At 50.0% G+C, this 26,757-nt stretch overlaps 1 protein-coding gene, 1 long non-coding RNA gene and 1 other non-coding gene across 5 annotated transcripts in view; 2 read left to right on the top strand and 1 right to left on the bottom strand.

Moving 5' to 3' along the window:
- Nucleotides 1-21,743, bottom strand: part of STX3 (syntaxin 3) — a 41,442-nt gene extending 19,699 nt beyond the window's left edge. Inside the window, exons 1-2 of one of the 3 annotated variants that reach the window (XM_030333483.1) lie at nucleotides 21,483-21,743; nucleotides 5,499-5,582 (exon numbers count right to left, since the gene is read on the bottom strand). In XM_030333483.1, coding sequence (XP_030189343.1) covers nucleotides 5,499-5,582; nucleotides 21,483-21,512 — 114 coding nt within the window. In that variant the 5' untranslated portion in view covers nucleotides 21,513-21,743. Of the gene's footprint in view, nucleotides 1-5,498; nucleotides 5,583-5,687; nucleotides 5,800-21,482 lie in introns of those variants that run through there. The other 2 variants (XM_030333481.1, XM_030333482.1) reach the window with 2 other exon arrangements.
- LOC115526023 lies at nucleotides 21,737-24,983 on the top strand. The gene is made up of 3 exons (XR_003972520.1): nucleotides 21,737-22,425; nucleotides 22,682-22,871; nucleotides 24,879-24,983. It is a non-coding gene; the product is annotated as an uncharacterized LOC115526023 (long non-coding RNA).
- On the top strand, nucleotides 23,469-23,578 carry LOC115526583. The gene has a single exon (XR_003972643.1). It is a non-coding gene; the product is annotated as a U6 spliceosomal RNA (small nuclear RNA).
- Nucleotides 24,984-26,757: the final 1,774 nt, after the last annotated feature.

Here is a 26,757-nt window from a genome sequence, read left to right as displayed (position 1 = left end):
TCGAGGGCTGGGACCACGTCTCTTTCCTGGCCACGCATGGGGCGCCACTGACTGTAAGGTTGCTGAACGAGTAAATAAATGAATACAAGTAACTTCAGGAGACAAGCATGCTTCATCTACAACGGCAAATCAGTCTCACAGATTTGTTTTTTTTAACACCTCCCCCCCACCCAAAAAACCCCTCAAAAACTTTATAATAGCATTTTCTGAAACGTAACCGTTCATCCTTGCTAATAGAAGTTACAAATCAGAAAGGGCTCTGTGAAAAAATAAATGCACAGATGAGCCAGGTAAGCGAGTTTCTTTATTGCAGGACTTCTCAGAGTCTTTAATAAGTAAATATGCATTTTAAATCCCCAAGGGTGGAAAAGAGTATAAAGCATCTTTCAGTTATATTTGCTCACCGGAGCCTTCTGGCATCTCATATACCGTCGAGGACAGTGCTTTGATGCACCTAATAGCCAGCCCCGGCCCCCACCCTTTCTTGTTAACAGAACTCTGATTTTGCTTGGGCAGCAATGTTGCCGGGCCCAGGCAATGAATCATGATCACTTCTACGCCAATCCTCGCAACCCTGTCCCTTTGCTAAGTGCTCACTTTCCTGGTGTCCCTCCCAGCTAGGAGTGGCCGTGACCATGTGATCTGTTGTTGGTCAATGGGCCACAAGGGGAAGTCAGCTTAGAGCATTTGTGTGGTTTTCCTGCCTGATAAAAGGATTCGGGGACGTCTCTGGCTTCCCCCTTTCGTACTTCGTGTGATACGGGTACATGGTGGTGTCATCAGGGGCTGTGGCTCTGGACCTTTCAAAGCCTGGCACAAATTCTTCAATGGCCCTCCCACTGAGAGGGGGTATCTATGTAACACTCTCTTGAACCTGGCAGGCTTGTGTCTGTTTCGACATCAGAGCACACAAGTGACGTCCCACATGCCTTCCACAGCTGGAATCTCGTGTGGGGGCCTTGTGCCTCCACGTGACACCCCGATGATCCTGGGCTGGCCATGCTAAGAAGCCCGAGTCACAGAAACAAGTCAACATAGGCGCTCCAACTGAGGGTCTCTCCAGAGCTTTTCCCTGAGTCACCAGACGTTTCAATAAAGAACTCTCTATAAGGTTCCAGCGTCCAGCTGCTCAAGTCTTCCCGGCTAAGTCCCCAGAAACTGCGGAGCAAAACTCACCCACCTCCACTGTGCCCTGTGCCCGAATTTCTAGCCCACAGAATCTGTCCTCACTACACAATGGGGGTCTTACAGCCCTCAAGGTTGGGGTGAATCATCATACAGCAGTAAGTCATCAGAACAGACTCCACTCTCAATGCCAAGGGAAAAGCCAAGAGGCTCACAGAGCTGCTGACCTAGAGCCCCACCACCTCCGACCCACCACACCGCGCTGCCGACTTCTTCACACGTGAAATGATTACACACCTTTACCGCTTGTGCCACGGACACTCAAAAGCATCCCTGGATGATACACCCTGCCAGCTGCCAGGGCCCCAGCCAACTGGCTCGTCTTTCCATTTCTGGCCTTTCCTGCCCTCCACGAACTGCCACCAGAATGATTTTCCTACAACACACCCTGATCCCCGCATTTCCTTGCTTAGCACCTTCAAAGCCCCCCCCCCGCCCCGTCTACCCTGCAGCATTTCATAAGCAGCATTTCATAACCATAGAAGCAAAAGAATCATCTGAACGGACTTCCTCAAAATCCAAAAGCCTAAGCCATTGCAGGCCCTCTGCGCTGGGCATGCAGACGTGTGAAAGGCTCCCCAGGTGATTCTGAGAAGCAGGTCTAGGTAGGAACCACGGAGGCCTTCCCTCACCTTACCTCTCCCCATCCTCCAGGCAGAATTTAACACTTCCCCTTCTGTGCTCCCAGAGGACCTTATTGACATTGCTACGATCATGACTTTCTACACATTTCTGTCATCCTCGCCAGATAAAGAGACACCAGAGGGCAAAGGACTCCGCCCCACAGAATGCTGTTCGCCCCAGCACTGAACACGCTGTGTGGAAGACAGTAAACACTTGTGTATTTTGCTGAATGCATGAATCAATATAAATAATAAGCCCCTGGGGCGCCTAGGTGGCTCAGTCAGTTAAGCATCCAACTTCAGCTCAAGTCACGATCTCACGGTCCATGAGTTCGAGCCCCGCGTCGGGCTCTGGGCTGATGGCTCGGAGCCTGGAGCCTGCTTCCGATTCGGTGTCTCCCTCTCTCTCTGCCCCTCCCCCGTTCATGCTCTGTCTCTCTCTGTCTCAAAAATAAATAAACGTTCAAAAAAAAAATTTTTTTTTACAAATAAACAATAAGCCCCTAATGTTTCTGCCTCGGAAAATTTGTCCTCTCTTCCAAACAGCGCAAAGAAAATACAGGTGACCACAACCTAGACAATAACCTGAGGTTTATCATTTACTAGACCCCCTGGCTTAATCCTCCAAGGCCTGAAAACCCAAGGGCCAATTCATTCCCATAACAGCCAAGAAGCTGGAAAAGCCATCTGGGTCTTAAACAGCGCAGCACACATTTTGAAATCATCCTGATCCCGTGACTTCACCTGCCCCTTGCACACACCTCTCTGACCGGCTTGTGATTCACACAATCAGTCCTCAACAAACAGCCACTGGGACCTGCTTGCTGGAACAAGTCCAAACAGCAGGTTTGCCACAAGAGTGCCTTCCCAAGCAGTCTATTTAGTCGTGTTCAGCAGGATGCCCTCAGTGTGCTCCCCAGCTGCATGAAGGGAGAGCCCCCCTCACTTCCCCAAACCCCCAGGCCCTGGCGTGTGCTCTATCCCACTTTCAAGGCTATTTCCAGACCCTATTCCCTAACACATCAGGAACAGAGCAGTGATGACAGCTAACACTGACTGGAGACATACTGTGCCAGGTACATCCATGTACTTTCTCGATTTATCTTCATAATAAATACCCAGCAGGTAACACTGCTATTCCTGTCTTAGAGGGAGCTGGGGTTCAGAGTAGTGAAACAGCTCTTCCAAAGTTATACTGCTGGTAATGGCAGAGCTGAGATCAGGACCAGAACTCGTGGGCGCCCAGAGCTTGGGTGGCCTCTTTCTGTGTCCACGGCCTCTTGCCTCTCTGAGACATTATTACCCTCCTGGGGCTCCGTCACATGGAAAGCCGGGCAGTAACATTTACCTAAGCCGACACTGAGCACTTTCTGAGTGTCGGCTCCTTTACTCCCCAACACATCTGTGAGCTGAAGATGCTACTCCCCATATCACAGATAAGCTCACGGAGACCGAGGGGAGTCAAGGAATGTGCCCAAGTTCACAGCTAGTGGCAGACGAGGAGCTCCATTTCAAAGATGACGCTCTTTCCACCCCACCGTGCAGTCCTCTTCTCCACCCCAAATATGATAGGGTTTGGGATTTTTTCCCCTAAATGACAGAAAAGCATCTGACAAAGAAGCAAAGAAAAACAAAAAACAAAAAAACAAATAGCCCTTGAGGTCTTGTTAAGGCTCCAAAAATAACTATCCAGCCAGCACTTTTCTGTTTAAAAACACTTTCCAGGGGCACCTGGGTGGCTCAGTTAAGTGTCGACTCTTGATTTTGGCTCAGGTCATGATCTCACAGCTCATGCACGGGTGCAGAGAGCCTGCTTGGGATTCTCTCTCCCTCTGCCCTCCCCATCACACATACTCATGCTCACTCACTCTCTCTCTCTCTCTCTCTCAAAATAAATTTTAAAAAATGCTTTCCAGATGTGTGATCCTCGTGTTATCTTCACAACAACCTTGAAAGGTTAGTACTAACATTCCCAGTTTGCAGAGCAAGAATTAGAGGCCCAGATGGGGTAAATGACTTAACCAAAGCCAACCGCTATTAAATGCATGAGGATGAATTGAGAGCATGTCCTGGAGGCACATCACCTTCCCACTTGGCAGGGGATACTGCCCTTCAGAGACCCTCCTGCTGGGTTAGGAGAAGAGGCAGAAGACCGTAATTGGCGAAGCTGCCTTATCTTAGGGAAGAAGTCCCTTAACGTATCTGGTCATCTAAGGCAAGATCGGAGGGCAAGTGACAGTGGCATCCAACAACTCCTGAAGTCCTCCCCACCACTGAGAAGACGTTCTCTTTCCATGATCCACACCTGGAACAAGCTCTGGCCTCACAAAACTCCGCGCTCTTCGGTCTCACCACGACTTCTTGGCCAAAGGGACGGACCCACCCATGAAGAGCGTGGGGAACCGTGGCGTGTTGTTCACAGCCCAATTCCCACTCAGGCCCACACGTACGCCAGTCCGCTCCTACACCGGCTACCCACTCCACCAGAGGAGCTGCCATGAACCGCCAGGCCCCGCAAGCTAGAGCGTGACTTCCCACATCCACAATCTAGAGACGGGAAGTGCCCCATTCCTCCTGCAGAAACAATATGGCGCCTCTTGTCTTCTTTCCAAAAAAAATAAAAAGCCTAAATAAAGAAACCACAGTATGATGGCAGAAACTTCCATGACTGAACTCTTCATGCTTTTGTTCTGGTCTGGAGAATCACTCACCAGGCACAGACACGTCAGATGCTATACTGAATGCTTTATAAACATTATTCCATTTAATCCTCGTAATAACCCTAGGGATTACATTATCACTCCCAATTTGCAGATAAGGAAACCAAGCATGTGAAGGAACATTGGCAAGATCACCAGCTGGTCAGAAGCAGAGCAGAGATTTGAATCCCACCGCTCACCATCTGCCATAGTCTCTCCCAAGAAGGACCTCGAGATCAAAGATTATGTGAATCTGTAGACAGGAGCAACCCATCTTTGCCCCTGTTGAACGTGAAAAAAATAAACTGGTGGTTTCTTAGTTTCCCAGTTTCCACTAGAATTAAGTCAAAGGGCCTGAATTTTGGGAAACAACAAATCTGATCAATCTGAATCACAAGCTTAAAGATGTATTTTTTTTTTCACACATGGCTGTGACCCCATGGTTGATTCAGTATTGAAATTATGTAACTTAGTCAAGAAAGAAGATCATTAAAATGCTGTCTTGCAGGGGCGCCTGGGTGGCGCAGTCGGTTGAGCGTCCGACTTCAGCCAGGTCACGATCTCGCGGTCCGTGAGTTCGAGCCCCGCGTCAGGCTCTGGGCTGATGGCTCGGAGCCTGGAGCCTGTTTCCGATTCTGTGTCTCCCTCTCTCTCTGCCCCTCCCCCGTTCATGCTCTGTCTCTCTCTGTCCCAAAAAAAATAAATAAACGTTGAAAAAAAAAATGCTGTCTTGCAGCATAAGACTTTAAAAGCATCTCATTAATTACATATCATTTACCTTCTGCTGACTTTCTCAAGAAGATTAAAAATCCAAACCCTCCCATTTACGTATTGAAGAGAAATCTCCCAGTAACTTCTGGGTCTGGCCGCCTCACCCCAGGAAAAGACCGACTTTCCTCTGCTACACCTGAAAGAGCCGAGTTTTATTCTTTACACAGGAAGCTGTGTTTCCTTATGTACATTCAGAAAAAAGCACAGGAAGGTCGCCTACCTCAGAAAAGAACTCATCCATGAAAGCCGTGTTGTCAATGGCAACCTCGACCTCGTCGGCATCATCATCCTGTGTCAGCTGCTTCTGTGAGAGACAAAAAGGAACTGGGTGAGGCTAAAAACACAAGAAACAGCTAACAGAACTTGAAGGCTCACCAGGAGCTACATCTATACTAAACATTATACAGACATGATCTCCTTTAAAACTCAGAACAGCCCTGCAATATATCGGACTCCATCACCCTGTATTTAAACCCGAGTTGCACCGTTTACTGACTTCTAGCAGGGGATGGGGGAAGAGAGGGAGGGATGGGCAAGCTACTAACATCACTGTGCCAGGTTTCCCTATCTGTAAAATGCTGATATGCACTACGTACTTCGGGGGTGGTGAAAGAAATGAGACGAGAAAGTTAAAACATGTTTGCATGGTGCCTGGCATACTGCGATTACTCAATAAATGCTAGGTGTTATTGTTATTGTTGTTGCTGGAGGTGGAGGTGGGGGTCCGCAGTGGTACTGGTGACATTATTATAACTCATTCCTGTTGGAGAACCTAAAACAGAGAGGTTGAACAACTTGGCCAAAGTCACACAGCAAAAATGTAGAGACAGGCAGATTCTAGCCTGTCTTTTGGATTTGGGCCCCATGTTCCTAATCCCTTCTCCACAATGTTCAAATGTGTGATCCACCCTACCAGACATCTCTATCAGAATAATTTCTAGCCTCGGGGCACCTGGATGGCTCAGTCCGTCAAGCGTCCGACTTCGGCTCAGGTCATGATCTCATGGTTCATGGGTTCAAGCCCCGTGTCGGGGTTTGTGCTCAGACAGCTCAGAGCCTGGAGCCTGCTTCGGATTCTGTGTCTCCCTCTCTCTCTGCCCCTCCCTCACTTGCACTCTGTCTCTCCCTCTCAAAAATAAATAAACGTTCAAACAAAACAAAACAAAACAAAGAGAACAGTTTCTAGCCTCAATTCCTCCAAAGCACTTGCTTCCAATCCTCAGGGTAGGAACAAAGGTTTTCCTGTTTTCATTAACCACCTACTGCAAAAAAAAAAAAAAAAAAAAACCCAGTACTGTGTGTCATCCCCTGTCAGAGCTCATGTTTATAAGGAAAAGGAAGCTCTCCCTTCGGCCCCCAGCAACCCCTGGGGACCCCAGCTTTCTTGATCTCATTCCACTTCCTCTACAGAATCACAAAACGGCTATCTAAAGGAAGTGCTTCCATTCCCACCCAGCATCCAGGGCCTACACTCTCCCCATCACTGCACCGCATGCTGACCTGCTGACCCTTTCTAAGCTCAGAGGAAGAACTGGTTCTTGCCAGTCGAGGTGGGGAGGGGAAAAGCCGCTACACCTGCTTCTTCACAACCTTCGGTAGACAACAGCCCTCTCAAACACTCATAACCCCACGGGCGATGAAAGCCACCAGGGCCCTCTCCTCTTTACCCGCTACCAACCCCCCAACCTTCAACAGATGATGGCATTACTGGGAATTCCCAGTGAAATCTGGGACGCTCCAGGGTGGCTTGTCGGTTAAGCGTCCGACTTACGCTCAGGTCATGATCTCATGGTTCGTGAGTTCAAGCCCTGCGTCAGAGGTGCTGACAGCTCAGAGCCTGGAACCTGCTTCTGCTTCAGATTCTGTGTCTCCCTCTCTCTCTGCCCCTCTCCTGATTGCACTCTGTCTCTCTCTTTCAAAAACAGAAAGGAAGGAAGGAAGGAAGGAAGGAAGGAAGGAAGGAAGGAAGGAAGGAAGGAAGGAAGGAAGGAAAAAAAAAGAAATCTGGGACTCTCCAAACATCTGCAGAGTCTGTTTTGACTGGCTCCGCCATCATCTCATTCTCTGGCTTGTCTGGAACCTTCGGCAACCCAAGCTTAACAGTCACATTCAAAGGAGTTGAACTTGATGGCAGTGCCACAGTGCCCAAACTCATCTTCCTAAAAAGTCACTCCTTCTGTTCTCCTGGGATTAAAAGTCCCAATGCCCAACAGAGCACATAGGGACCATTAAGGTCTGGCCCTGCCCATGTTCCTCTCCTCATGATACACTCTCTAGACCAGGCACTTGGAACTCCCCACTTTTCCTGGACAGACCATCTTTCATGAAGGACTTCTTCCTGAAATGCATTTGCCCAGCCGGAAAAATTTTACTTAGCCTTTAAATTCAATCTTGGGGGCGCCTGGGTGGCTCAGTCAGTTGAGCCTGTGACTTGATTTCAGCTCAGGTCATGATCCCAGGGTTGTGGGATTAAGCTCCGTGTAGGGCTCTGCACTAGGATTCTCATTCTCTCATTCTCTCTCTCTCTCTCCCTCTCTCCCTTCCCACCTCTAAAAAATAAAAATAAAAATAATTAAATTCAATCTCAAACCATCTTCTCTGTCGGCCTTCCCTGACACTCCTCATGTAAAATTTAAAACCTTCCTAAGCAGGGCACCTGGGTTGCCCAGTTGTTTGGGCGTCACTTTGGCTCAGGTCATGATCTTGTGGTGGTGGGTTTGAGCCCCACGTCGGGCTCTGTGCTGACAGCTCAGAGCCTGGAGCCTATTTCAGATGCTGTCTCTCTCTCTCTTTCTGACCCTCCCCCACTCATGCTCTGTCTCTCTCTCAAAAATAAACCTTTAAAAAATTAAAAAAAAAACAAACTTCTAAGCTCCCGATGCATCTTGTGCAGACCTTCCATAGCATCCAACACAGCCTACTGTTAATTATCCCTTTATTTATCAGTCTTTCCCTACTGGCTATAAACCCCGGAGGGTCAGGGCTGCCTTATCTATTATAACAGATACTCTGAGCGTACGTGCCTGCCCAGAAAGCCTTCCGTGGTGTAGATAACCTTCCCAGAATCATGTGGGGAAGGTGAAGGGGGTCAATCGTGAGCCAACCTCCCTGAGGAATTTGAATTGCAAAGCAAACAGAGATCTCTGCCAGTTTCTCAAAGAGTACCTTCACTTCTACTCTTCCTAAGCCTTCCCAACAGGTTCCACAACTGTTCCCAGCACTCTCCCAACAAACTCAAACAGTATTATTCTAATGTTTTTAGAAAATTCATTTCACTGGAATTGGCTTTTCTCACTTGCACTTAAAATTACTTGTACGTGTCATTCATTCATTCATTCACTCATTCATGCATTCCACATGTACACTGAGCACTTACCATGTGCTAGATACGTAAGAGAAATTTAACCAATTTTAGCTGAATGAAAACCCAGCCCCCACAGGGACTGCAGCCTGGATTCAGCCAGCAGTTCCTAAAGTTGAGATAAAATGCTCCTATTATCACTATCGTCAATACTTGGGCCTCTTAGTAGCCTCCAGAGAGCTCCATCTCCCAGCAAGGATCTCTGTGACCCTCACTGGAAAACAGGAGCCCAGCCCTCCTCTGGGAAGGTGAGCTAACAAGTATTCATCCCAACTCCTCTCTCCAGAGGTCTTCTAGAGACCCACACTGAAGGGAGATACCATGTGGGTACGTGTGTGTGGGTACACACCCATGAGTGTCAACATGGGATGGAAGGAAGTAGGATGAGTCTACCATTTTAGGATGGACCAAGGGAAGTTTCTGGAAGCTGGGAACAACTGTGTCCTGGAGCATGGGAGGCAGGCACCTAGCTCTCTGTCATGACATAAATTTCTGAGACCCCCGGAATTTGTACAGGGATCCCCCACATCCAAGACATCACCTTTTGGCTTTGGGCAGGGCAGCCTCATCCACCTCCAGTTGAGAAAAAGTGTGAACTAGGAAAAGAGGAGTCTTTGGTAACCCACAACCTAGGTCTAAAACCTTTGGTTACCAATTACCGGCTGTGAGAATCTCAACCAAGTCTTTTATTGCTCTGAGTTTTTTATCTGTGAATGGTAATAACACCACTCACCTTATGACTTTTACGGGCACTGGAAGACATCACATATGGAAGGTTTCTAGCACAATACTGAGCACATACCAGTGGCTCATAAATGTCAGTTTCCCTATCACCTTGCTGTAAAGATGTGACGGCTAAAAGAGTGACTTCTCTTCGCAGGAAGTCCTCGCACTAAAGGCTACGTCAGTAAGGTCAGCCACAGAGCATGATGATGATCTGGGTTCCGTAAACTGCTCCATCACATACTGGTCACCAAGCCTTACACAACTGGTTTAACATCTCTGAGCCTCAATTTCCCTATCCACAAAATAGATAGAATAGCATCTACCAATGCTTTTGTGAGGACGGAATAATATTTTAAAGTTCCTTATGCAATGAATAGCACATAGTTACAACTCAATAAAAGGGGCCGTACATAAGATCTAGCCAACTTCTCTACAGCTTTAACCTGGATATAAGTACCTTTAAACAGGAAAGGGGGGAAAAAAGAAGAAAAACAAAAAAACAAAAACAAACAAAAAAGGTACGGGACTTTTAGAGTTAAATGCAACCTTACAGATTCTACCATCAAATTCTGTCACTGAGAGAGGGGCAAATCAAGGCCCACAGCCAAACAATGAGTTACTGATGGCCAGGAGTAGAACCCAGGTTTCTTGATTTCCATCTTCCCACGCAGAGTCTTTCCCACTGTGCTGTGCTGTTTCCAAAAATATAACATCACAACATCAATTACAACAGCACAAGCTTTAGTCCAGTGAGAGAGTCCAAGGAAGAAGCCACCATCATGGGTGATCCGGAGTCATGGGACATTGGAACTTCCAACCAGCTTCTCCAAAAGGGGGTCTAACTGATCCCGGGGAAACCCCCTGTCCCTTCTGACACAGCCAGTCTCTCTCAGGCTGAGGCCTCAGGAGTCCCAAGGCCAAGGAAAGCACGCAGCGTCCTTTATCTTGGGCCCACGTGACTGAGCACAGCTGAGAAAAGAACTTGGGCATCTTTATCAGAGAATCAAGGCGTGTGGTAATAGGAACGTTGCAGTAGCTACATCGGCCGCAGAAGGAACAGTGAGAACCACGAGTTCGGCCGCTCACTTCCTCTCCCCCACCCCCAGCCCCATGATGCCTCTCCCACCAGGAGATGGGACGTGGGCCAGCGGGCAGCACTGACACAGAGCCGTGTATCTAGCACCCATCCCTGCCTCTCAAATGTGCCCCACAGTCTCGTGAGGGCTGCCAGGACCATGACCTCCTCCCTGCAGAGTGGGAGTGTTCAGGGGCCCGGCACGCAGCATGAAGGGGCTTTTGCTGTACTTCCTCTTACTCAGCATTCACTGCCTTTCTCTCAACTGCCTTCTCCATCATTCTCCATCTATCTGATGTGGGTCCCTTCCGTTAGCTTCTTGAATAAAAAGCATTTGCCACCCATAGAGTCCCTACCAGATGCTGGGTGGCCACAACACCCTAGAGGTTATCCAAGGGCTCCCAGCTACTGGTTGGCAGAGTCTGGGCTCGAACTTCGCTTGTCTGTCCTAAGCCCTTGTTACCCCCCTGCACCTTCCCAAAGCGGCCCATCCCGAGAGTGACCAGGAGCCAAGGAGAGCAGCAGCCCAGCCCTGCGGAAAGCTGGGCACTTGTCTGCACTAAGCCTGGGCTTTCTCGCCAAGTAAGGAGCTTAGCTTTCCAGTGCAGCTTTGTGGAACCCCAGGACACTTCAGATGAGCCTCAGAAACCAGCCAGGGAAGCCAGGGAGGGGGGAGGCAGGCAGGTGGGCCCTTCCCCACTCTTAAATCTGTGTAGCTTCCCTTCTGTCTGCTTTATACACTGGGGCTGAATGTAACACTTCATTCGAAGAAAGTCCTGTTGTCAACAGAGCAAAGAAAAGAAGAAAAAAGGAAGTAAGCAAGCAAACAACCCAGCAAGCTTAGCTAACCAAGAAACCACTGCTGTAAACAAATGGATGCCTTCTCAAGAAGAGGGGAAGGGGGGCGCCTGGGTGGCTCAGTCGTTGAGCGTCCCACTTCAGCTCAGGACCTGATCTCGTGGTTGTCAGTTCGAGCCCCGCATTGGGCTCACTGCTGTCAGCTTGTCAGCAGGGAACCCGCTTTGGATCCTCTGTCCCCCTCTCTCTGTGCCTCGCACACTTACACTCTCTCAAAAACAAACAAACATTAAAAAAAAAGAGAAAAAAAAATCCCACTGCTCCTTTTCCACGTACAAACTTTCATTTTCATTTTATTTATTTTATAAAAATAAGTCACGGGGATGAAAGGTATGGCATAGGGAATACAGTCACCAGGGTAATTCCGTCGTGTGGTGACACCGTGGTGAGCACTGCATAACACAGGCTTGTCAAATCACCGTGTCCTACGCCTGAAACTGGTGTAACGTTGTGCGCCCACTATACTTCCGTTAGAGATTTTAAGACAAACAACCTGCTGCAGTCTAAGTTTAAATCACTGGCAATTCCTCGAGGATCCTACAAATCAGAGCAGCAAGACAGAAGGACGGGACAAAGGAAGGAAAAGGGAGCCATCGTGGATGCCGATGACGCCCATTTACTCCTCGGGGGTCCCCGGACAAGACGGAAGACCCCGGAGCTCTCGGGAACATTCTGGGGTGAGGGAAAGGCACCAGCAAGCAGTCTGGGCTGCGAAGGGACATCTGGTCCTTAACGGCCGGCAGCGGGGGTATTAAAGGATTGTGGCTGGCGGAGGCGGGGCCCTCGTGGCACAAGCAGGTGAGCACGAGTCTGTGCCCCTCCTCCACATGGGAACAGCTCTCTGCTCGAGGCGCATGCGCCTCTTCATAAACCCAGACTTTACCCCAGTGAATTCAAAGAGACAGCGCCGTGTGCCCTTCCTCCTCCCTGCTGCCCTCTCCCCCACCTGCCTCCCTCTGCAGCGAGGGTCTGCGGATTCCCAGAGACAACAAACACTACAGCTTACGAGGGTTCCAAGCACACACACACACACACACACACACACACACACACACGCCGGTGACACACTGCCCAACGTCTGGTTTTTCCAGTCCCTCTTCTTCAATTAAAAGAGCCACAGATTCTGAGTAAGCAGCTCTCAACAAGTACTCGGCGTTCTCTGCTCCCCACTTAAAGAGTGTGCCTACCCTTCTCTTGACCCCCCCCCCCCCCCCCCGCCCCCCCCGTCTCCCTCCCACACTGTCCTCTCTCCCTGTGAAACAAGGGGACACTTCCCTTTTCACAAGCAGGCTCCACGCTCCGCACAGAGCTTGATCTCTCACGAGTCTGGGATCATGACCTGAACCAAAATCCAGAGTTGGACACTCAACTGACTGAGCCACCCAGGTGCCCCCATTCTGACTTCTTTTTAACTCAAGAGCTAGTTAGAAAGGCATTTTCAATTTCCAAAGCAGGTAAGGAGGGCTACCTCCTCTGGGAGGGCTATTATTGTATTGTTAATTTTATTATGCCATCGTCAGGGAACATAGCCTACTGGACTTAATATTCTGTGCAACTGGACACTTCTTTGTATCATTATACATGGTCAGTATTTTTTAATCTTCCACGTGTGTTTGAAGACACTTTGCATTCTGGTCGTTGCATAGAAAAATCATCAAACTTCACCCCCAGGTGCCATGTTAATTCCTACCTGTTTTTGCTTCTCAGGACCTGAGCTAGGTCTGAGAAGGAACAGCAAAAAGGGATGGAAGTTTATGGAAAGAAAAGGAGGAGGGAGGGGTGCCTGTGTGGCTCAGTCGGTTAAGTGTCTGACTTTTGATTTCGGCTCTGGTCGTGACCCCAGGATTGTGGAATTCTCTGTCCCCCTCTCTCTCTCCTTCCCCCTTCCCTCCTTCCCTCTCTCTCTCTCTCTTTCTCTCTCAAAATAAATAACTTTAAAAAAAAGAAAAAAGAAAAAAAGAAAAACAGGAGGGAAAAAAAACATCCTCTGTGTAGATGTTGTCTACACAGGTGAGGAATCTGAGGTAGGGAGATTAACTCACCCAGAATCACATGGCTAATATGGAACAAAGACAGGATGGAACCACACCTGGTCCAACCCACCAAGTTCGCAGTGCATTCACTTAGAGAGATGGTAGGGTCTCGTAACCAACCGCCACACCCACACATTCTCCTTCCCACTACAAGGTCCAATCCATTCGCTCATTCATTCACCCAACAGTATTTACTGAACAACCAGCATTTATTTGCCACTAGAGATGCAGAGACCAAACTCAGCAGCCCCTGCTCTCCAGGACCTCACTGTCTCCGATGGGAGGCACACAGGTCATTACAACCCCACATGGTGAGTGAGGACAGCACTTAAGACAAGAAGACCGGGTGCCCAACCTCCCTGAATCCAAGGCAGAGCCTGGGGAGGATGGAAGCATATATAATAATGTGTGCAAAGGTGACTCCTTGGGGAAGTTTTGAAAGATGAGTGAATTTACCCAAAGGATACCTCCGGGAAGGCCACTGGAATAAGAAGACCACACCTTTTTCCTGCTTTCTCTCTCATCCCAGGAGCCAAAGACATTGGAAGAGTATCTTCTGCTTCCTCCTGGAGAGTTCATTGGGCTTCTGTTCTTTAGTGATAAGACTTCTTACTGGCCCACGATTTCTTTCTGGAACATTGTTCCTCCCCTACTCCAGCTTTCTGCGCTCTTTTCGGACTTCCTCTCCGTCTCAACCCCGCCACTCAATACCACACAGCCTCCAGTTCTCAGGGACGAGGCATGGAGGGACTAATAACCTCTTCTTCTCTACTCGTCTCTACTTCCTTTCAGCCCCTGTGCCCAAGCCCCCTCCCGTCACGATCCTTCTCGAAAACACTTCACTATGTATTAGGTAACATCTATTGAGCACTCCACAGGAGCTGAGGATTCTTCCGGGACATGCACTTTATACGTACCATCTAATCTCTACAATCTTCTGGGGACCCTCCCCATCTTACAGCTGAGAAAATTAAGGCATAAAGATGTCAAGCAACCTGCTCAAGATGGGGCAGACGGTGCGTGCCGGAGCTGGGAGAGCCCGGGCAGCCGGCTGCTGAGCCCTTGCTGTCTACCACCCCGGGGGGATGCCTCCAACGGCAGCCGCACGCCAGCGGCTGCACCGGCCACTGGAAACACACTTCCAAAGCATGAAAACACACGAGCTGAACAAACGGACAAGGTCATGGAAACAAGGAACACCTGAGAAGCGGACACAGGCCAGGGCAGGCTAAGAAAGCAAGACATCTAACTGCAACGGGGTGTCCTGGATGGGACCCCAGATCAGGAAAAGGGCCGTTCATGGGAAAATGAGTGGAATCCAAATCAAGTCTGGAGTTCAGAGAATAGGAACGTGCCAACATCAGGATCGTTAAAGCATCCCTCGGTTGTGACAAACGTACCATCATAGTGGAAGGTGTCAACAAGGGAGGAAACCGGGTGGGGGTGGACAGGAACTCCCTGTGCTGCCTTTGTGGCTTTTCTGTAAGTCTAAAATTCGTCCAAAATCACAAGGATGTGTTCCACTGATCTCCTTTAGGTTGAACTGCATTTACAGCAGCCCTCCCGTCCGGCAGTGGGACGTTGCCATGGAAACGGCCCAATGCCAGAAAGCAGGCTGGCCTGACCGTGGAGAGTGGTCAGGGCAGGGAGCTGAAGAGGCCGGGTATTAAAGCAGCTGCAGATAAGGTCCCTCAGGGACTACAGAATCTCCAAGTAAGCTCATCTGCAGAACGTCCCCATTTGCTCACTGGACAGTGTGGTTTGCGGCCTTCCCCACCGTGAGCCGGGCCGTGGAAGTGCAGGGGGAACAAGGCCTGCATGATCTGTACTCCCTCACACAGCAGACAAGGATGGGGCAGGCGGCTTCTGAAACCCTGGGCCGCTGCTGTCACACATCAACCAAGATAAACAGTTTGTGGAGTGGTAAATGCTGTCAGCTCAAGGTCTGGGGGCTTCCCTGTGGTGGTGACACTGGAACTGAGTGTTGAGAGACTCCCAAGATTTGGGGGCACCTGGGTGTCCCAGTCAGTTAATCGTCCAGCTCTTGGTTTCAGCTCAGGTCATGATCTCATGGTTTGTGACTGCAAGCCCCGTGTTGGGATTCTCTCTCTCTCTCTCTCTCTCTCTCTCTGCCCCTCCCCTGCTCACTCACTCTTTCTTTCTCTCAAAAATAAATACATAAATAAACTTTTTAAAAAATTTTAAAAAGAAAGATGTTATTAGATTTTGCCAGAGGAAAAATGGGGTAGCTAGATTTTCACCATGGCACCCACATCTTCTCCTTCATTGTCTTTCTGAACGGGGCAATCCTCCATGATGTAGTGGGCTAAGGGTTTAGGAATAGCTAGGAGCCTTGGAATTCAGCCACCCTTGTCCTTGAGGATGGAACCAGTGACCTCTGGCATCATTACCAAATTCACAGGCTCTCGGAGTAAATGCTGCTCAACTCCACCCCACAGGGAATAGAGAGGGAAGAGTAAGTCCCAACGATGGGCAAGGGATGTGGGAGGGCCAAGCTGTCGATTAGTCAATAATCAGTCGGATAAACATTTACTAGATAACTACCATGCAGAGTTCGGGGCACTGGGGCCCCAGAGGAATACCCTTTCTGTCACTGCATCAGGCTGTGTGCATTGTAGATGGGCAGACGATCAAATAAAGTGCAGGGAGATATAAAAAAAAAAAAGAAAAAAAAGCAAGACAGACATGTTCGATCTTGATCCCAACTTTTCCCAGCTGGGGATCTCCATCAAATCTGAGCCTCGATTTCCTTACCTGTGAAATGGGAATAATGTAAAACAGCACCTTGCCTTGCGTGGTTGAAGGGATTAGAGACAACGAATGCAAGGCACCTAACACAGGTCCCATCAAATAGTATGTAGCTGCTCAATAAATGATCAATTTTACTGCAGTTGATGACACAGTGACAACAAGGAATAGAACCATCACTCCTTTTTTTTTTTAAGATTTTATTTTTAAGTAATCTCTACACCCAATGTGAGGCTTGAACTCACAACCCCAAGATAAAGAGTCACAAGCTCTACAGACTGAGCCAGCCACGTGTCCCCAGAATCATCGATCTTAAGGACAATAGAACTTAACGAGACAAAGAGTCCAACTCTTGAAAAAACAAAGGAAGGTGGTTTCAAGCCTACTCCATGGTGACAAAAACCCCATGAACCTAACAGCAGAAAGGTATTTGCTGCAAAGCGATATACAGCCCTTTATGCACAGCTGGAATGAGGGAGAATACTCTAGGCTGCAGTCAGGGAGGTAAGTGGAAAGAATGCGTCTTGGAAGATGGGTAGGAATTTTGACAGTAGGAGAAGGGAGAGAGAGCACCCTGGCTTCTGCCAGGCCCCGGTCTCCCCCCTCACTCACAGGAACAAAAATAAAACTAATCCCCTTCCCTCGTCCAAGCGTTTTCTCTTCTGGCCTCAGCCTGATGAGTCCATAATCCCTGCTCAATCCCCTGTTAACTCATCTCGGCCTGGCCTCCCAGTCTGCTCCAGCTAAATCGCTCTCCCGGGGGTGAATCCTCCCAGGAAGAAATCACAGACCAGTGAGAAATCTTATCACTAAAGTACAGAATCTCAATGAAAAGGGTCTTAAGTTGAATCTCAGTGAAGAGATTCTCAAGTCAGGATGTTAAGATTTGGTTAGGATCCAAAGCACCTGGCACATAGCAGGGGCCAATATCTATGCAGTAAACGAATTGAGCTTTAAGGGGAAGTACAGCCCCATGATTCTGAGGGGTTATACTCTGACCCTTAACATCAGGACCTCTGATCCCACAGAGATCCAGACTGTCAAAAGCAGCAGGAGGCCAAGGAGCCCTTCAGGATGCAGCAAGAGACAAGACAGAACAGAATGAATAAAAAGTTACTCTGGCCTTTTAGAGTCCCAGGTGGTTGATTTCATTCGTGCATCCCTATTAGCACTTGCCTTGGAGGGGCCGGTGTACCCCAAGTTCTTTCTAGTCCTCCGTACACCAACTCCAGGGGGTCCAAAGTTCTTGCCCTCTTTTCCCTACCCTACATCACTGGCTTCTCTGCTATCATTACCTACCTTTAATTTGCGAGTTGTTTCATACATGACCATTTACTCTTTAAGACCAGAACCTTGTGTAGTAATTCTGCATAACATGCTATCCAGCAGGAAGAGGTCAGAAAGGAGGATCAGCACACCCAGCACAGGAAAGTCCCAAAGCGCTTATCGTGGTGAAATAGTGGAGCACTCGCCAATGAGACAGTGGCTGAGAAAATCCAGGATCCCTGCCTCTCAGGAGACTCTACGTGCCTTGAAGAGATCGGACTCGATCTTTTTTTTTTTTTTTTTTAATTTTTTTTAATGTTTTTATTTATTTTTGAGACAGAGACAGACAGAGCATGAGCAGGAGAGAGGCAGAGAGAGAGGGAAACGCAGACTCCGAAGCAGGCTCCAGGCTCTGAGCTGTCAGCGCAGAGCCCGACGTGGGGCTCGAACTCACGGACCGTGAGCTCATGACCTGAGCTGAAGTCGGATGCTCAACCGACTGAGCCACGCAGGCGCCCCAGAGATCGGACTCGATCTTAACAAGACCTGAGCTCAAGCATCACTTCTGGGAAACACCCTGCACCCCCTAGTGTCTTGTCCCCAGAGGCCAGTCGACAGGGTCTTCCCACAGTAGCTTCTAACACAAGGATGGTATCATCATTTTCCGTTTCTTGTGCGTCTCCCTATCTGACTGTGAACTTCTAAGGTCCAGGAATAGGTGGTAATCACCATCATAACCCGGCACCTAAGGCGGGGCTTGGGCCATAGTAGGTGCTCAGTCAATGTTTGCTGAATGAAAAGAGAGCCGGGCAAGAGGTCCCTGGATGGGAATTGTGTGGACTCAGTAGATCCAAAGTTCAGCTAGTGAGAAGTCAGCTTGTGAGACGGGCTGGGGGTGGACCCTGTGCATTCCTGGTATGCCTGTCCCACTCCCTGAAGAGGCAGGCTGCTGAGGAGGCCCACCAGGAGGAGCAATGCAAGAGAAGAGTCAGGTCTTGTGACCATGGCCTCGGGAAGGTGTGTCCCTTCAGTGTGGATGCTGCTCCCGGCAGGTCAAGTTGGGGGGTCAAGTTGGGGGAACGCACAGGCACAACGGTGGGTGACTGTCTTGGATTATTTCATTCAACCTCCACGATGGCTCTATGGGGAACGCGTGATGACCCACTTGACAGGTGCAACTCTGAGACCTTGGTCCTGGAAACCCAAGAGCCTCATGGTGCCTAACGCAGGTTCCCACACAACAAAGCATTTTAGAGAACCATGTATCAGCAAGGTGGATGAGGGCCTGAAGTCAGTTTGCCTCTCCACCCTCAGAGAGCTGCTCAAACTCCCCACAAGCTTCCTGCCTCGCCCCAGGCTTAAGAGTTCCCAACCTCTCTGGCCACCCCAGTCCGTCCCCGGGCAGCTCTGACTACTGAGAATGCTTTCACGCAGAGAATCCTTATTTTGACCCATCAGCTTCACATCTACTCCTGATACCCACACAGAGGGAGGCTAATCTCCTGCACATGACCGCCCTCCCCCAGTTATCACCTCGCCTCCCCCAAAGGTTTAGAAAGATGCCACAGAGGGGGCGCCTGGGTGGCGCAGTCGGTTGAGCGTCCGACTTCAGCCAGGTCACGATCTCGCGGTCCGTGGGTTCGAGCCCCGCGTCGGGCTCTGGGCTCATGGCTCGGAGCCTGGAGCCTGTTTCCGATTCTGTGTCTCCCTCTCTCTCTGCCCCTCCCCCGTTCATGCTCTGTCTCTCTCTGTCCCAGAAATAAATAAACGTTGAAAAAAAATTTTTTTTAAAAAAAAAAGAAAGATGCCACAGAGGAGATTACACAGGCTGGTCAGTGTGAAACTGGTTTCATGCGGGGTAACCAACGTTTTTTATTGATGAAAGTAATCGGAGGGATGGTTATCTTGCTGCAGTGAAGGCATCTCTCACCCAGAGGTGGGGGGTGGACTAGAAACCAAAACCCACACGAACGTGAACAATGGTCCAGGGGAAAACATCAGTATTGCCAAGAGGGGTTGTGAGATGAACCAAACTTCTTGTTTTACAAAAGGGGAACACAGAAGCAGAGGGGGTACAAAGGAACACAGCTAGTAAGTGGCAAGGCAACAATCAGAACCTTTGAACCTGCAGCCTGGTCCTCTTTGCTGGGCACCACCAGCCATGCCCCTGCTCCAAAACCTGTGATTTCAGAACAGCACCCCACAAGTGCCCAGTCCCCAGTGTGACTTTTCCCTTCCCCAGAGGTAAAGCCCCGCCCGGACGCTCGGGGAAGCCAGGGGACTTGCTTGGCTTTCCTGGCAAACTGAATTGATGCTCAGAACTCAAGAGTTCTTTGCTATTTGTTGACCGTGGGCTTGACAGGGGCGGTGGGCTATCTTCCTCTGGAAATGGGTTTCCTAACGCACGGAAGGGAGTCGCCTGGGCCTGCTGTTCAGTTCCGCACTGTTTTATGATTGCTGGGAAGATCTTCAAAACCACACTCCTCTTTCCTTTCCAGCGAGCCTCAGGGAAGGAGTATGGTGGAGAGCGTCAGGAGCCTGGGTTCCTCTCCGGGCTGTGCCCCGCCCGGCCCTCGGAACCGCGACACCCCTCCTACCCAAGCTGAGCTCTACTTGCCTCTTGTATAAAAAATAGGGGCAATAAAATCTGCCCTGTCTGTAAAGGCGATATTATGAAGCTTCAATGACAAAGAGCGGGCAGGAGGCAGGGAGGCTCCCTCCCCAACCCCCCCCCCATCTGTAGCTGCCCTTTTTCTTCTCTCACTTCCCCAGCACCCTCACCTCCTCTGCAGCATTATGACCCAGAGCAGGTGAAAGGAGCGCAAAGGTCTTACCCAGGATAAGGGAAGAGAAAGAAAAGCCACTGTAACAGCATCTCAGCAGTGCCTTGAACAAGGCCTGTATTTTTGCCCGAGGAGCTTTTACAGCTATCAGCCCATTTACCACCTATTCATCCCACACGTACCCTGCATCATGCAAAGGGCTCTGTGTGCTCTTGCTTTTAGTCCTTACAACCACACACTTCACAGACCTGAAAACTTAGGCTCAGAGGTGGAGGGACAGCCAGTAATCGGTGTAGCCAGGAGGCAACCCCAGTTCTATCCATTCCCAAGCTTCCCAAACTTTCACGTGTTCTTGCATCCCCTGGGGAGATTCGAGAGCAATCAGACTGATTTTGTGGGTGCAGGCAGGGGCTCGCACTTCTCACAAGCTCCCAAGAAGAGGGACTGCTTTGCGTCCACCAAAGGCTACACTTAAACTTCTATACAGACAGAGCCTGTGTCCCCCAATCCCCAGGGCTGAGCACCGGGCCTGCCCCATAGAATGTACTCGGTAATTATTTGTTACGTGAGTCAATGACTCAAAAACCCAAGCTTTAACCATCCTCTATATCAAGTCCCATTATGTCATTTGATCTCATAGCAAATCTCTAAGGGATGATCATCCCCGTTTGACAGACAAGGAAACACAGGCTCAAAAGACTAAGTAGCTCGGGTTTTACGGCTTTTGTGCAGTAGGACTGGAGGCGGTCTCCCTTCATTCAGATCCTTTGCCCTGACCACAGCTGTCCGGAGGATGAGGGAGAAATTAATAATTATAGACCTCAGGGTGGCGGTGCTGGGCCCATCCTGGCACGTGACCAGCTCACAGCTCAGGAGGTCACCCAGGGGCTCTGAGCAGGTCCTGAGGGAGGGGCAGCCGTACTCGGCGCCCCCTCCCCGCCCCCCAAGGGAGACAAGGAGGGTAGGAGGAGGCTGATCCTGGGCATATTGCCAGGTAGCAGGCTGGTAGAGGTGACCCCTGACCTCACAGAGAACTCCTCTGGACTCAAAGAACCCCCACCCGCAGACCCCAGCTCTGAACTGAAACTGTCCAGCTTGGGGGGAGGGGAGGGAGGCATCCAAGGAAATCACAACCCAGGGATGAATCACTGACACCTGACCCCGAAGCGGAGGGGCTGGGGTGGGGAAGGGGCGCGGATGCGGCGGGAGCTCCGGGGGCGCAGGCCTGGCGCGGGGTCCCCCCTCTAGCCCGGATTTGGGGAACACAGGGAAGGCGCTCTCCCGCGCAGCTGCTGCCCCCGGCCCAACAGTTCCCGGGTGCGGCGGGACTCACGGCCTTCAGCTGCTCCAGTCGGTCCTTCATCCTGCTGCCCAGGCGCCCGGAGGCAGGTGAGCGCGTCCCAGGTGAGCGCGTCCCAGGTGAGCGGCCGGAAGTGGCGGGCGGGCGGCCGGCCGGCCGGGTCGGGGCGAAGGAGCTGGAGGGGCAGGCGGAGGCGGGCGGCGGCCGCGGGCTAGGAGGAGCGTCCGAGGCCACGGGAGGCTCCGCCGCGCCGCCCCCTGCGGCCCCGCCGGCGCCGCGCTCTCCAAATCCGGCTCCCGGGCCGGCGCCGGCGCGCAGCGCAGATCCGCCCCGCGGGCCCGCCCCTCACCTGCGCCGCGCCCCGCGCTCCTCCTTAAAGGGCCCTCCGCTCGGGCGGCTCTGGCTCCGGCGCGGGGGGGAGGCCGGGGGAGTCCAGGGAGAAGGGCGGGCCCGAGGGAGACCCCCTCCTTTTACCCCGACGGCCGCTCGCGGCCTGCACCGGGCTGTGTCGGGCCCGGCCGCACACTGTCCCGGGGACCGAGAACGCTGTGCGCCTAGCAGGTGGGAGGGAGAGCCAGGCGTCCCTCTCCCCCCACACACCCCCCCCGCAACCGAGGAAGGGCGCTCCAAGGGACGGAGCTGGCCGTCCGGGGGACTGCGGGATACCGCTGGGGGCGCGTGTTCTTTCCTGGAGGAAATAACCGGGGGTGCGGCGGGGCGGCGGCGAAGACTCTGGATTTGACACTGGTCGCAATCGCGACCCCTCCGGGAAATGGAAGCAGTCCAACGTTGGAGGCAGCACCTGCCGCTAATAATCTGTACAACTTTGGGGGTTGCGGTTTCTCTAGGGGACTCCGTTTCCGGAGGAGTCTGGTTCGCACCGCACAGAACCGGGGTGTTAAGATCGAGATGTCTGTGTCACGAACTGTTTGTCAAGCTGAAGCCGTCTTCGTTCCTACGAGGTGTGGACTGCCAGGTGGGATGGGTCTACCGAAAAGGTGGGCGGGGTCTTTGCGCCGCCCCTTCCCTCCCTTTCTTCCCTCTTCCCTGTTCATCTTCCTCCTTGGGAACCACCGACCTATCCAGCAGAGGGCGGCGCTCAGTAAGTGGGAGTGGCAGTCCGAAGACTGAATTCTCAAGTCACGACAAGAATGTGCTCTGTGTATTCAGGTTAAAAGGCTGTAAATATTTTCGTAATTCTAACAGAACTTTGCCCTCCTCTGCGATCTTAGTGCGTGCTCCAGGCTGACTTCATCTCCTCCCATAAAGATACGGTCGTAAGCGGTCGGGCTGGATGAACTCTTTCTCGTCCCTGATCCTCCTTTGGGCTACTCTTCCTTCCACCCCGGATGCTCCCTAGGTGGGTTCCCGACGTTAGTAAAGGAAGGCTTCTGCTCCCCCTGGTGGTCCTAAATGGAAAAGGTGAGTAAATCGCACACCGTATCTCCCCTTCCCTTAACAAATTTTTGTTAGTGAGCATACATTAGCTGGGTCCCCCTCCTCAGGAAAAGAGTCTCCTGAGGGAAACAGAGATGTGAACAACTCTACATTAAAGTCTGGAAAGAGCCATGGGAGTCTGGTATAAGGATCAAGGATGGCCACACCACCTGCCTGAACACATCCAGGGATGGGACATCCAAGACCTCCTGGTTAAAGAGAATTGTTTTCAAAAAGAAAAAAAATCATGACTCTCAGACAACTATAAAGTGAACACACATCAAAGATTTTATTTGACTCATTAATTAATGAGGGAACGAGTAAAGTGTGAAAAACCTGTTTACAGAAGGACCCAAAAAACAGACACTTACACAGGCCATCAGGAATGCTGAAATGAATACGTTAAATGCAAAACCGACTTCCGGGGGTGGGAGGAGATCAATGGCACCTCAATCAGATTTTGTTTGCATCTCCATGGAAAAGAACTATTTGCATTACTAGCAGTTTTCTACGATCTACAGAATTGTAAAATAGTTACAGGACCATAGGAGGCACAGACCATTAATAAAAACAGATAACCCAGTGCTCCTTTGGGCAGCACATATACTAAATATAGATATACGATATAGAGAAGATTAGCATGGCTCCTGCACAAGGATGACACACAAATTCATGAAGCTTCCATATTCCCCCCCCCGCCCCCCCGCATTGGGCTCTCTGCTGTCAGCACAGAGCCCACTTCAGATCCTCTCCCCTTCTCTCTCTGCCCTTCCCCCACTTGTGCTCTATCTCTCAAAATAAATAAACATACATAAATAAATGCAGATAATCCAGAAAGGCCTACCACACCATCTGACACCCAGTAAGCTTTTTTTTTTCCATTGTAACTGTTTCACAATTTTTCCAGACACTCTCAAGAAAGCATCTTTTCCGATTGAACAGTTCCAACTGTTTAAAAAAAAAAAAAAATTTTTTTTTTTTTTGCTCTACAAAACAAAAATTTCCCTCCCTATAATTTCCACCACTGTTTATTGTTCCTTGCCTTTGCCCAAACATTAAGAAGTGTAATCTGTCCTTCACAAGATGGGCTTTCCATGAAGGGAGAGTTGCTATGGGGCTGGAGAATGATTGCTGATATATGTAGCCGGGAGGCCCGAGTTGTAGGCAGAGTTTCTGCCACAAAACTTAACACTTAACACCACACAACCTGTTTTCTCATCTGTGAAATAAGGAGGTTGATCAAAACTTGTGGTTTCCAACCTTTCCAAGATCAAGAGTATCCTACAGGCTTTGTTTTCATTGATGGATCTCTTGTTTTAAAAGATTTCATATCCTTCACAAAATATATTTACTGGGGAATCAGAAATTTGGATTCCTCAAACTCAGACGCAGAGAACAGAGTGGTGGTTGCCAGAGGTGGGGGGGTAGGGGGTGGGGAGCAACATGGTGAAGGAGGTCAAAAGATACACACTTCCAGTTATAAGTCCTGGGGGTGTAACATAGAACATGGTGACTAGAGTTAACAAGAATGTACTGTGCATTTGAAAGTCACTAAGATGATAGACTTAAAACTTCTCATCACAGAAAAAAAAATTGTAACTATGTGCGGTGATAGATGTTAACTAAACTTACTGTGGTGATCGTTCTTGCTGTCTCTATATATCTCAAGTCATTATGCTGTAACCTTAAACTAATACCATGTCACGTGTTAATTATATCTCAATAAAACTTGGAAACCAAAAAGAAATTTGATTTCCTATGAGATGATTCCAAGAAAAAATACAATAACCTTTTGGTTAGCCTAGGGAGCCATAACAGAAATGACTATCATTTCCCTTAAACTTTTTAAAAATATTGAAAATAGGGCAAAGAGCCCTCTCAACTGCAGGAAGGTACTTAGAGGCATCAAGCTTTCTTTAAAACTTTTGTTAGGCATGAACCCCATTTTGTTTATTTTCTGGTAGCATATTACTATTTGCTCTTCCCTGACAGGCAGAAGTTTGGATTCCACCTGCTAGTTGTATACAAGAAATGAAAAAGTTGGGGCACCTGGGTGGCTCAGTCTGTTAACTGTTGGACTTCGGCTCAGGGCATGATCTCACACTCCGTGAGTTCGAGCCCCACATCAGGCTCTGTGCTGACAGCTCAGAGCACAGAGCCTGCTTCGGATTCTGTGTCTCCCTCTCTCTCTCCCTTCCCCAACTTGTGCTCTGTCTCTCTCTCTCTCTCTCTCTCTCTCTCTCAAAAATCAATAAATGTTAAAAAATTAAAAAAAAATGAAATGAAAAAGTCAAGTAACTGGAATATGGTACCTGGGCAAGGGGAGTCCAGGGGCTGGTGAAAAAGACTCTTGATGTTGAGCCCAAGTGGACTCTAGGGTCTCCACGTAGGTGTGGACGGGGACTTGAGGTTCCAGGCTTAGTCGGAGCCCCAACTGATGTATTTTTATTCTTCTGCCCCACGGTGGAATTTCGTTTCCCATCTGCTGTGTTTTGGTGTAGCTGTTTCCCCGTTAAACAAACAGAGCCCAAATCCACTCAAGTGTTTGCATTTTGGCTATGTGTAAAACCAGTCGACACTCAGTTTCCCCTCTACAGACCAACCAAAGGCTCCTGGCGTTTGGCAACTCCGCTTCCTTCTCTCTCCTCCCTCCGAGCCTACTTCGTTCCCATCGGAGGAAGGGAGTGGGCCTTACCCCTTCTGGACCTCCAGAGCCCACTGCACGACAGGTGACGCCTCTCCATAGGGCAGCTCACGACATGGCAGCTGGTTTCCATCAGAACAGGCAGGCGAGAGGGAGAGATGGAAGCCAAAGCACTTTTGAACCTAATCTCAGCTGTGACGTCATTTAGGCTGTATCTGTTCATTGGAAGTTACTCACTGGGTGCAGCCCACGCTCACGGTGAGGGGATGACAAGGTAGAATGAAGACTGGCAGTCCTCTCAATGGCTACCTAGTACATAGCTCAAATCCCAAATCAATGCCAGAGTTAGGCTGCGTCACTTTCTCAGAGCTCTCTTCTCCCCCATGCTCGTCCGGGACACTGCTGGTACGTTCTCCAGGCCTCAGAGTAAAAGTGTCCCCCTCCAGGATGGAGTTAAGTGTCCCTCAAACATGCCTCTGGTGACACCCTGCGCTTTATCGTAGCCCCTACCACGCTATGAATTACCTGGCCACTGGTCTGCCTCGCACGCCTTCTGTAAGCTCTGAGGACAGCAGCCTTGTCTTTTGTCTTCACTGATGTGGACCCAGAGCCAGGCACAGGGCCACAAATGTATCAGGCGTTCGGTTAAGGTTTACCAAATTTAGTAAGCGAATCTTCTTATAATGTGCCTCCATTACGTCTTTCTTCTGATGGAAACTCATCAGTAGCTTCTCATTACAACGAGTAGGGAGTACAGACTCTTCTGGGAATGGTATTCAGGCCTTTGCCCAATCTGGCCCTGGGCCCCATGCCCTCCATGACATGCACAGCCCCTCATTAGCCTCACCGAATGCCCACCTCCTCTCTGAGCCAGATGCACCAAGGATTTCCCACCTACCTCTGCCTAATAGGCCCTTAATCCTTTTCACGTCTAACAGATCCGTGCTCCTCCTTCAAAACCCAAACCTCACGTGCCCCTGTGGCCCCTCTGCCTGCCTCTGCACAACTTGTTCAGACTTCTTTTTAAAGCACACCCTGGCTCCGTTGTTAAGCGTCCGACTTCGACTCAGGTCATGATCTTGTGGTTTGTGAGTTCAAGCCCCACAACAGGTTCTGCATTGGCAGTCTGGAGCCTGCTTGTGATTCTCTCTCTCTTTCTCTCTCTCTCTCTCTCCCCCCCCCCCGTCTCTCTCTCTCTCTCTCTCTCTGCCCTTCCCCCACTCGCAC

This window comes from Lynx canadensis, chromosome D1, assembly GCF_007474595.2.
Source record: "Lynx canadensis isolate LIC74 chromosome D1, mLynCan4.pri.v2, whole genome shotgun sequence".
Taxonomy (NCBI): Eukaryota; Metazoa; Chordata; class Mammalia; order Carnivora; family Felidae; genus Lynx; species Lynx canadensis.
Note: the sequence above shows the minus strand (reverse complement) of the source record. Positions and strands in the feature narration are given on the sequence as shown.